Source organism: Osmerus mordax, chromosome 18 (genome assembly GCF_038355195.1).
Source record: "Osmerus mordax isolate fOsmMor3 chromosome 18, fOsmMor3.pri, whole genome shotgun sequence".
NCBI lineage: Eukaryota > Metazoa > Chordata > Actinopteri > Osmeriformes > Osmeridae > Osmerus > Osmerus mordax.
The window spans coordinates 7,871,652-7,883,337 of NC_090067.1; the positions used below are offsets into that span (position 1 = coordinate 7,871,652).

Consider the following 11,686-nt stretch of genomic DNA (forward strand, 5'->3'; position numbering starts at 1 on the left):
AGTTGTAGTATGCTCACGCAGGTACATAGAAAAATAGCACTGATAAAAGTTTATAAGCCTCAGGAAATTTCCCAGATATCAAAAAAACTGCTTATTTGTCCACCAACAGATGGAGAATAAGACTTGTGCCTCGGGATGTGTAGTTCAAATTCATCCAGGGAATAAAAGTCCAAAGTTTGTGTCTGTTTTATCAAACGCCAACACACAAGGATGTGACTACAGTCCCTACAATGCATCTGGGGCTTTGTACAGTCTCAGTGGATGGTGCTTCGAGTGAACAGGCTCATAGGAAAAAGAGTAAATATGGTCTTGGAACCTCAGGAGAGGAAAATAGAATCATATTCCCCCAGAAAAGTTATTGCGATAAACACTGGAAATTAATATAATAATAACAACAACAACAGCACCAACAAGAACAACAATGATAATACTAGCAATCATAACTGGAAATATTAACAAGAATGAAAAAATTACATTTAACTCCAATCTAAATAAACTGTTTACAAATCTGAACTGGTTTTGATAGACCTTTACTCCCATGTTAGCTGGTAGTACACAGTATGACTCGGCAGCAAGATACACAACGGTGCTGCCAAAACAGGCCTACTCGCAAAGCTGTCAGGACAAACCCCTCTCCCGGAAAAAAAGAAATCACAACTTCCGCAATCAATAGTAAGAACTTTTTTTTCTGTGTTTTTTAATCAATCCCAGACACCTGAGAAATTGACAATACTTCCAATCTGTTTCCTATAAACTACATTTATATATTCAAGTTATGTTTATTACATCTATTTTCACATGTTCAAGCATATATCATATACACACATACAGCTAGTGAGAGAATAGTTTTAATATTCAATAGTACAATTGTATGGTACAGTGTTAGGGCAGCATGGGCTGTTGTAGGGGTAAAGTTTGAGGACACGCGCTTGCGTGGGATGATCTACCAACGATTCCTCTTACAAGTACGATACGTTAAAGAAGAATAAAAGAACAAACGAACGAGAGAAAAATATCTAGGCAGTTGAGTTCTGTGTTGGGTTGTGTGTGGGGGTTAAGGGGATAAACTGGGTCAGCACCATGTAGTCATTTCAGAATCAGAACAATAGAGATAATAATAAGAATCATAATAAGAATCATCATAAGAATCATAGTATTCAAACTGGTGATGAAGCATGCTCATGTTCTGCATACAAGCACGCGGACATGCTGACCACTGCCAAGTTCACCTGGGCCGTCAACTCTGAACCAGTTTCATCTGGTTCCAGAATCCCATCGGTTTGGTGTAGAGAGAAGAACAGAGAGATACAGAGCAGTATGGGCTCATTATGAAATATTGTGTGTCTAACAGTAACAGCGTTTGCGTGTTTGTGTGTGTCTGCGCACGTCTTTGCAGATCATGTCAATTTGCAAATGTGGTCAAAGGTCTTTCCAATTAAATCCGTGGCATGTTTTTCAGTGCGTTAATTTGTGCGCGTATGAGTGTGTTTGTGTGTGTGCCACACATCTACCCGTCTAATGAATGCCTTCCATATTTATTCAACAACATCTGTTCTGATGCAGCTGTTCATGAGATGAATCACCTCACAGTCCTTGTTTCTCCCTTACCCTCTCTTTCTTTATTTCTCTTTTTCTCTCTATCACCCTCCCCAAGAAAACGCACAAATATTTAATTCAAAAAAGGAATCAAAGAGAAAGTAACAAATTAAGTGCTTGAATGAACTCACAACAAAACAAAAACTCTAAACTATACAATTTTAATTAAATCTTTTTCTCATTATATCAACAATAGTTACTAAGATCCTAAGCCTCTGCCATTGTCTAAAACCTGGATACAACCATTATACATTCTGTTTTACCACTTCCCTCTTTCTCAACTGTTTCTAAGTTGAAAATATATCATTTTGCAATAATCCTGTTTAAAACAGCTTCATGGATACCCCATCACTCAGTTAAATCACCCCCCTGCCCACCCACCCCTATATAAAATATACAAAAGATTATTTCCAAAATCAATTCTCTTGCCTCTCTTTGCAAATATAAAAATATACAGATATCCTATGTCAAAATCCTTTTGCTCTCTCATCTCAAACCTTCCTCCTTCCTCTTTCTTCCCATTCACTCCTTCTTGCTATGCTGTCTGACCAGTTCAAAAATATACATGTTTTGTCATAGAAAAATTCCACCTCTGTCCACCTCTGGCTTGTCTCCTAGTCTTTAGCTTCAAAACAATGATTTCACTGCCATGTGTGATTTGAACACCTCGTCTGAATTGCCTCGGGCGTACGACCTGTGTACCACCTGATGTAAGTGCTCTCCATCCCCGCCGCACCCTCGCAGCAGGGGCCCCAGGTGTGACAGAGGCAGTCCATGAAGCCCAAGAAGTGCTACGGTGGTCTGACAAAAAGTGCCAGTGAGCTCTCCATAAAATGGGCTTTTACATCAGATGTCATCCAATGCTTAGGCCCCCCCTACGTAGGCCGTACACCACGCCGCTTCAGCTAAAGTGCTACCAATGTCGGGTTTGCCCTGTACCCCCCAGCCCTCCTTCTTTCACTCCTCCTTCTCCTCTACCACCTCGCCCTCCCTCTCTTGGCTCCTCCTCCTCACAAGTCTCCGTGCCGGCTCTCGTACTTGTTGAGGACGTTGCGACAGCGGCCCAACTCCTTCCTCATGTCGGCCACTTCCTGCCTGAGCGCTGCGTTCTCCCTCTCCAGGAAGGCGGCGCGGACGGAGATCTGGTTCTCCTTCAGGCGCCGCGCGTCTCGGGAGCGCTTGGCCGCCTCGTTGTTCTTATAGCGGCGGCTCCAGTACTTGTCGTCCTATCAGGTATCGTCGCCAGCATGGTATGGTGTGTTGGGGGGTGCGTGGGAAAGAAAGGAGAGGCGAGAAGAGGGCAAGAAGGGTCAGTTTTGTGATAAAGGAGAGGGTGAGAGGAGAGGCAGCAAGGTCCTCATGCAGTTGCATTGCAGACATTATCAACATGTATTTGTAGAAATTCCTATCTCACGTTCTGATGATACAGTAAACTACAAAACAAATGTATCAATATTAAAACACATAGGAAGTTTGCAGTAAAGGTTTTTTTTTAACACAACAAAGGTTTAGCCGACATAGAGACGTTTGAGGCCACGTCTAAAATTCTACAGCATTCCTCTGACGTCAATACCACAACTGCATGCAAGTCTCACTCTTTTCAATTGTATTCACACCGCTATCCTCATTTACATATGAAGAAGGTAGCTGACTCCAACAACACATATAAGTGTTGGATGTGTATACCTCTATGGTCATCACACATTAAGACCATCAGGCTCAGACGACACTTAGACGCAAAGAACTGTGGGAGTTGTAGTACCTTCTGCTCATCGGGCACCAGCATCTTGCGGGCCTTCTTGATCATGGGCTGGGGCTTGAGCTCCTCGTCGGTGAAGCGGTGCCTCCGAGGGTCGAAGGCCTCCTGGCCAGGGACGCTGGACAGCGCCACATCCGCTGGGTCGGGGTCAAAGTTCACCATGACATCATTTCCGTTGGTGGCAGGGGGGGCAGGGGGGCCAGGGGGCCCGGGGGGGCCGGTGGAGTTGGCTGAGGGGTCTGGGGGAGCTGCCTGTCCGCCTAGGAGAAGACCATGCAACACAACATCATACAATTGTCCGTTTGCTGGACCACTGGGGTTTGCAAAGTGCTTTTCTCAACCGTATGCAAACAACAGAGGTAAAGAGAGATTCACACAGAGGTCAAGAGGATTACAATATATGACGCATCATAACACTGTCCAGCATTATATGTCCTTTTGGCCTGCAGTCTGCAGTGTGGCTGCAGTTACATTGGCTGACCAGCAGGTGGAAGCAAAGGCCACAATCCACCCCCCACCCCTCCCCAGCTATTGTGAGGGCTGGCTTGACTAGCAGCTGGCAGATCTAGGAAAAGCCCAGCAAAACCCAAGGCCTGATAGCCACCATTTTGGACAAAAAGTTGGATTTGATCCAAGACCAGGGCTACTGAGCAACCAACCATCACCATCAGATTAATGCAGTCTTGTTTTGCCTTGGCTCGGATGTTCTTAATCCCCCCCCCCCCATGCCCTCTCTCATCACCCTTTATACACGTTCATTCTGCATGCTACTATTTACAGTAACTGTCTCTAAAAGCATGTGTTTGGAAGCCGTGGAAGCAGGTCTGACATTAAGCAGAATTATAATGCATTTTAAGATAAATCCGTAACAGGGCATGATATCTGCCTTCCATTTCTTTGTACTTCACATTGTCTGGTAGCTGTGTAGACCACGGTCTTATGTTTCAACTCAGAGATACATGTTTATCCTCAGAAGAAGCTCAACCAGAGACCAACAATAACACATTTGGAAACATTTGTTCGTTCATATTGTTAAATAGTTCATATCTTAAGATAAGAAAGCTTTGCAGCGAGGCAGAGTGTGTTGTCTCCCAGCCCTGTGGCAGGGTGATGGGATCTCCAGAGCAGAGTCATGTCCTCCTCTGGCCCAGCTAATCTCCCCGCCAGCTGCTCTCCAAACATTCATCTAACCTCCACATGAAGCGTCCAAAATGAGGAATCCATACAGATATGCAGATAGGCATGTTTCAATTAGAGCCCATGTATTCTGAAGGGATTTTCATTTCAAATGGATGCTTATGTCGTTATTGTATGACACTAAAACAACACTGTGTGTTGCCATGGGCTATTTGTGTTCTGACTGGAAGGAATTTGTAGGAAATGCAAAGTCAAAATAGACTGTAATATAGGAAGTGTGTTACATAGAATAACCTCCCTGCTCTTTAACGTAAACACAGAACAAGTGCCTTTGGATTTTGGCCTATCTACTCCTTGTGTCCTTCATTGAAAATATACACTCAATCCTTCCTCCCTCCATGGGACACAGACAGCCCCCCCCCCCTCACACACACACACACACACACACAGGCTTATTGAAAATAAACACAGGCAAGCAGAGAACAATCCCCACCCACCCAGCACACACAACACATGCATACACACACAACACATAATACACAACATCTACACATGCCCAGTGGTCCAGTTGTTGACAGGTGACACACCCCAAGAGGTCTATCCATTCTTTCATCTATGTTATGTTAACCAGAGCTCCCTCAGGTTATGTCATTATAATGGAGGAGGTGTTGTAGACAACAGCACTCCACACTGATAGGCTGTCTCTTTCGTACCATGGGCTAGATAGTCTCTATACGCTAATTTCTTAGATACAGGCTACATGACTTAAGCAATAGGCTTGTCTTTACATCTGACTTTAGTTTTTCTGCTAAGCTATTTGCAGTGCAAGGTTAGGATACTGATCTTTAGAGCTTTCATTCCCTCTTGTTTTCCCTCTGCATGCCTGCTCGGTCTCGCTCCCTCCCCTCCCTTTCTTCCTCCGCCCCTCCCTTCCTCAGTCTCTCTCACTCTCTCTCTCTTTCGCTCCACTGCTTTCTGCAGTAGCACGTGACAGGGCGACGGCACATGGCCTGAGCGTGTGAGAGCGAGAAGGAGAGAGAGACAGAGTGAGAGAGAGAGGTTGAGGGAGAGAGGGAGAGCGTTTCAAAACATGCACAGAAAACACTCATGCCTGGGTTCTTCCCCTCCAGCCCTCTCGCTCCTTTTTTCTCTCTCTCTCTCTCTCTCTCTCTCTCTCTCTCTCTCTCTCTCCCTCTCTCCATTTCTCTCTCTCTCTCTTTCTCTGCATTTACTGTACTGCAGAGTTAGGGCTCGCTTAACCCTTTCCTTCCCTTTGTGTAACCAAACTCAATCCTAACTATTTGGCCGATACTGTGAGCACATTATTCATAATTTATTTATTTCACTTTTGAACTAGTAAATCTGAGTATGGCCTCCCTACCTTAATAAAGATTATTTTACACTTCTTAGTTGATCAGATGTGAATAAATCTGTCTTTAATGTTCATTTACACAGTGTTGGATTATTTCAAATAAGAAGCATAAAGGATTGAAGAGATATCGATTAAGATATCTGCAAGAGCGTTGCCAAGGCTGTTAGGCAAATGGATGGTCTTTGAACCTTGACAGCCAAGTAACCCCTTGTACTATCTAGACTAGAATCCATAAGCCTTTAGACAGGTGCTTCACTAACAACCCTAGTTTTCCATTAATTTGTATTGGAGCACTGTAAAATTGTATTGGCTTGTGTTACTGCAGGTAAAATGTGTTTACAGTTATTTTCCCGATTTTGGCCACCCTCAAACCTGTATAGCTCTCCACTTGAACACGGGCATACACATACACACACATAATACTCTCCAACACACAAACACTCCCTTCACAAGCATCCCAGCACACTCCAACCCACCACCACCCTCTTCATCAAACACCCCCACTAACCCTGTAGGCACTCGGGACCTCCCATCATGCTTTGCTGTTGCTGCGGCGGTGGCGGCTGCGGCACTTTTTCTAGGCCCAGCAGTGAGGAGGAGGAAGATGAAGAGGAGATTGAAGAGGAGGAGCAGGGAGGCGGGGAGGATGGTGGGCACTGGGAGCTCTGTTTGGGTACGGCTGACTGGGAGCTCTGGGAGGGGATCTGGGCGCTGGCGCTGCTGGGGCCCGTGGGGTGCATCCCCATGCCGTTCTCCGTCAGGAACTCCTCCAGGTCCATGTACTGCAGCTGGAACAGGCCCCCGTCACAGGGAAGGGTGCGCTCCCACAGGAGGGGCCCCAAGAACGCCGACTGGGAGGAGTTGCGTAGGGAACCGGGGCCCCCGGGCATGCCAGGGCCGCCGGTCACCGGTTCCTCTGTGGAGTCCTGGGGTTTATCTTTGTCTATGGTGGTGGGGCACGAAAAAGGGTGAGACAGATGGTTAGACAGACAGATAGACAGACAGAACATACAGACAAACAGACAGGCATCCCGGTAGAAAAACAAAGACAGATTATGGGAAAGTTGCAGATAGACATAAACAAAGACGGGGGTAAGAGATGAGAGAGAGAGAGAGAGAGAGAGAGAGAGAGAGAGAGAGAGAGAGAGACAGAAACAGAGACAGAAACAGAGACAGACGGAGAAAGATGGAGAGAGAGGTCAGTGAGGGTACCAAAGTTTTCTTATTCACAGCATAATTATCTGCCTGTCTGCCTCGTTCTCCGTTCTGCTGCACAGTCAAGTCTAACACCGCCATTACAACCCTGATAATGCTGCAGGGGTGGCAGTATGGAGACAGGCTACTGGCTTCTCACATTCACACACACACACACACGTACACATTCTGTGAAAGGGGTGAGATTGTGAGCTACCATAATGAGCAAAGGTGGGATGTGATCAAAGAAGGCTGATTTGGTCTGGTGTGTCAACCTGACATGATATGCAGAGGACAGGAATAATGGAAGGCAAGGGGGGGGGGGGGGAGACCGGAGGTGGGGGGGAGAGTTCGGTTTTCCCAAAAAGTCAGGCTGAGACAGGAGACAGAAGGAGGAAGGTTGAGGGAGAAGGGTGATAGAGGGAGGAGGAAGGTTGAGGGAGAAGGGTGATAGAGGGAGCCAGGGGAAATGAAAAGAGTGTAAGGAGAAGAGAGGACAGAGAGGAGAGAGAGGAGAGAGGAGAGGGAGGAAAGGAGGATGGGGAGAGGAAATGCATCAAATAAAGAGTGTAAAAAGGTGAGAAAAAAGACAAATTAATGCAAACAAGACAGGTGATGTGTCATGAGACAGAATGAGAGGATAGAGGTGAAACGACAGATGAGAAGACAGGGAAATGTTAATTATAAGTGAAAGCACAAATAAGAGGATAAGAGAGATTGTGAGAGAAGAGCAAATGAAGTGATAGAGAACAGAGGGAAGGTTGCTAGATGTGAGAGAGAATTGAGAGAAAGAGAGAAAGATAGAGAATGGGGGTGGGGGGTGGGGGGGGGGGGGGAGACAGTAGAGAAAGGCGCTAAAAGAGTGGGTGTATATGCAGGCGTTTAACAAAGCCAGCCAGCAGAGAGACTGGGATGAAGGAGATGAAGATTCATCTTCCTAGTAAAAGCATCGAAGCCACAGGCAAAACCGATAGACTTCTGCTGCCAAAAACTGCAACACAACCCAGAGCTTCATCTTTAAAGTCTTAAAACATCTCATATGATCCGACATGTACAGGGGAATGCATGCTAGGGTGGTGGCAGAGATGCTGGTAGGCCCTTTGGTACGCCGACTCCATGGAGAGACTGTCAGTCCTGGTCATCATCAGCCCCCACACAAAGACCAGAGAAGACACTGCAGTGGCTTGCTTTGGACACTAGGTGGGAGCATTTAGTCAGAGTCATATTTTTCCAGGGCTGTGGACAGCAGCTGACATGGCTGGAGTCCCCTTCAGAGGCCCCTGGGTTAATATTTCACCCACTGGGTGTGAAAGAAAATGTTGTGGATCTAGACACTGTTCTTACAACAGATTAATGTAATACATGCAATAGAGATGTACCTGAGTTCAGTGAGTGTCTACTAAAAGGATTGTTGACAATTGCCTTGATAAGTGGTCTATGAATATGAGTATTGCAAATTCATTCATCAGGGTTATTCAAATGTTTTAAATCCAGCACAATCTGCTAACAGAGCATTCATGAAGGCTTCATTAGTGAGTGTTTGGAGCATGAAACACATAAAATAATAAAGCTGTTGAACTAAAACAAACAAGTCACTGCATCTGAGTCTGTGTGTGTGTTACTGTGTGTCTGTGTAAATCTGTAAGTCTGTATAAGAGTTTGTGTGTGAGGGGAGGCACAAAATATGCAAATAAGCAAGCACTACACACACATGCACACACATACATAACGCTGAGGCCCACAAAAACAAACTACAAACAAACTGCACACCTTACCTTTCATTTCGCAAGAGTCTTTTCCTCGCTGGTCAGCTTTGATTGGGATCTGCAGCAGCGACTTGAGGCTGGCCATTGAGTTCAAGTGCCCACCAGTGGAAGCCGTGCCCCCTGGGTTACCAGTCCCAAACTGCGGGCTGGCCCCGGCCAGAAGGTCCGGTGGTAAAAGCTGGGTGAGGGGCCTAGACATCAATGAACGGCCGTGGATTCCCGAAGTGAAACAACTTCTTTGTTCCAATCAATCCACAAATGATTGACAGGCCGTCAGATTATATTCAACAATGAGGCAACGGGTGAAAATAAAATAAGAAAAGAAGTTGAAAAGACTGCTGAAATGATTCCACTCCTCTTATCCATCAAAGGTCCCATGGGGAAAATAAAAATCATGTCCTCCAATACATCATGTCCAGTTCAACATCTTTAAATATGCAATTGGCCCTTTAAGAAAATGTTATCAACTCTCAATTTTTTTTAAATACAAATTTAGACCAATCTGTGCAGCTTCTTATTTGGCATTAAAAACGATGTTGTCCGTTTATTTGTGGTAAACTGTCATCGCATAGATGTGTCTCTCCTCTTGCACAGGACAAAACTGTTCCCCGAAAAATGTTAAGACATGAAAATGACGGGTGTTCATGTGGTAAAGGGGATTATCTAGCTGTAGCCTATACCGGCTCGAATATAATCGACTGAGGTGCACTGAAAAGTCCCTAAAGAAATCCAATAACCGACAGCTTCGACAATAAATACAGTTGAAAATAATTATTATACGAAAAAATAGGCTTCGTCAAAGAATATCCAACAATATGAGACTCAGGCAGATTGATGGCTGTTGTTTTCCTTTTCCACTTTGTTGCTCTCTCTCTTCTCTCTCTCTCTCTCTCTCTCTCTCTCTCTCTCTCTCTCTCTCTCTCTCTCTCTCTCTCTGTTTCTCCCCCCCCCTCTCTCTCTCTCTCGTTATTTTTTGTTCACCTTCGCTCTCTCCCTCTCCCTTTCTCCCCCACTCTCTATGCTTCCAGCGACGAAACGCTTGATGGAGCGGCGGCGAGAGTCAGCTGTAACGAACACGGGCCGCTATCGTGACGTCACATCTCACGGGGAAAGGCGCTAGGGGGCGTGGTTGTTACATATTCATGATCCACACCTCCTATGTCCCGCCTCAAAATAACGAATAAGCCCCTCCCCTGCCTTTTCCAACCAATAACAGATGGTGAGTGGTTCATTGAAACGAAACAACGCCCGACTACATACATTCAGTTCTCCATTATTCAACAGTCCTTTCGGTGTAAGGACACGTGGTCCCACGCTGTCAGTCCTAATACTAAGCAAGTGAAAGAATTGTAGTGTAAAATATGCATGTTTGAGGGAGGATCAATACGAAGCCTAATGCTCAGCGAGCTTATAGCCTATACATGCACGCTCCACACTGTTTCGTAGCCTAACTGGTTACATACCAGGAGAAAACTAAAACAGAACGTAGCCTATTAGTTTTGTTATTTTAACTTATAAAGAATAATAATTTATTTTATATTCAGGACATGCAACATTGAACGTAGGAAAAAAAAATGTTACCCCCCCAAAAAATAAGTTTTTGTGCTTAAATATCTCCTTATACCCCTCCAGTTTGTTCCTTGCATTCTGGCTGTTTAAGCACATGGACCTGGCACGCGGGAGTGCAGCCTACCGGCGGCTTTGCCTCAAAACGATTGGTCCAAAGTAGGTCAATCTCTGCCTTTCTCGGGACGCTATTGGACAAATCTAGGTCAGTTGCTCCTCCCAGTGTTCCTTTTTCTATGGCCGCGTGAGGCAGTGTGGAAGTAAAACAACAGGCAGTCAGACTCAGGAAGATTTTGTTTGGATTACAGCAGATACATACTGAGATTGTCGTTTGGAGCTACTAAAACGACTTCTTAGGGAAAATATGAATACAGTATACCCAACACTGCAATACTACCAATTCCACTACACCAATAATTGCATTCCTTTTTACTGAACAATACAAATAAAATAAACAGTGGTAATCTTAGCAACCCACTGCTAGACAACATTAAGGCAATCTGCTTCTCTTGTAAGTAATTGGTTTGAAAAAAGATTAGTCATTTGAAACAACTTCAATAACCAAATGAAAATGTAGATGTTGCAGATCTAAATGAGCAAACAAAAAGCCTGAATAATTAATTGATGGCTGATTAATGAAGTGAAAACATACTCTCTAAAGGTTTTACTAGCCTACAACGATCTCAATTACCTTTATTTCTCAGCGTCCCTTGTCCCTCTGTGTGGGCAGCCATGATCAAATAAGGGGGGCTATGGTGCCATCTATTGGCCATTAAGCAGTACTGTACTACAGTTGTCTTACAATAATAATACATTTTATTTGGGGGACGCCTTTCAGAACACTCAAGGACATCTTAAAGGAAGTTAGCCAGCAGAGGTTAAAAAAAACTAGTCTAAAATCAGGGGCCAGATCAAACTAATAAACTGGGAAAAAGAAGAAAGGCTAGAGGTTATAGGCAGTAAGCAATAAATGTCTTGAGGAGTGTGGTGAATGAGGTGGCTGGTTGGCTGTGTCGGCCTGTCGTATGTGAGGGGGGAGTGCATTCCAGAGTCTGGGTGCAGAGCAGATAAAAGTACGGCCTCCCATGGTGGGCTGGAAAAATGGGGGGGGTCTAAATAGACCCCAGCAGAGGAGCGTAGTGGGAGGTCAGAGGTAGGTGGGTATTACACAGATTACACTTACATAGACATTGTCCTGAATTGATGTCTTTATAGCACAATTATTCAAATAATCAAATTACAGACATTTTAACCGTAGCCTACAGTCCCAAAAAACAGAACCACAATCCACAGGAA

At 44.9% G+C, this 11,686-nt stretch overlaps 1 protein-coding gene across 1 annotated transcript; it reads right to left on the reverse strand.

The window, feature by feature from the left end:
* Nucleotides 1-1,985: 1,985 nt before the first annotated feature.
* On the reverse strand, nucleotides 1,986-9,045 carry dbpa (D site albumin promoter binding protein a). The gene is made up of 4 exons (XM_067255181.1): nucleotides 8,834-9,045; nucleotides 6,373-6,807; nucleotides 3,359-3,615; nucleotides 1,986-2,822 (listed from the first exon to the last, which is right to left on the reverse strand). The coding sequence occupies exons 1-4, from the start codon at nucleotides 9,021-9,023 to the stop codon at nucleotides 2,607-2,609; spliced, it is 1,098 nt and encodes a 365-aa protein (XP_067111282.1). The 5' UTR covers nucleotides 9,024-9,045; the 3' UTR covers nucleotides 1,986-2,606.
* Nucleotides 9,046-11,686: the final 2,641 nt, after the last annotated feature.

What these genes read in the sequence shown, in the direction of transcription:
- dbpa (XM_067255181.1), bottom strand. Translation starts at nt 9,023, where the DNA reads ATGTCTAGGCCCCTCACCCAGCTTTTACCACCGGACCTTCTGGCCGGG. An exon ending in AGGTCCCGAGTGCCTACAGG is followed by an intron (nt 3,616 to 6,372) that starts GTTAGTGGGGGT and finishes GTCTTCTCCTAG; the next exon opens with GCGGACAGGCAGCTCCCCCA. An exon ending in TGGTGCCCGATGAGCAGAAG is followed by an intron (nt 2,823 to 3,358) that starts GTACTACAACTC and finishes GATACCTGATAG; the next exon opens with GACGACAAGTACTGGAGCCG.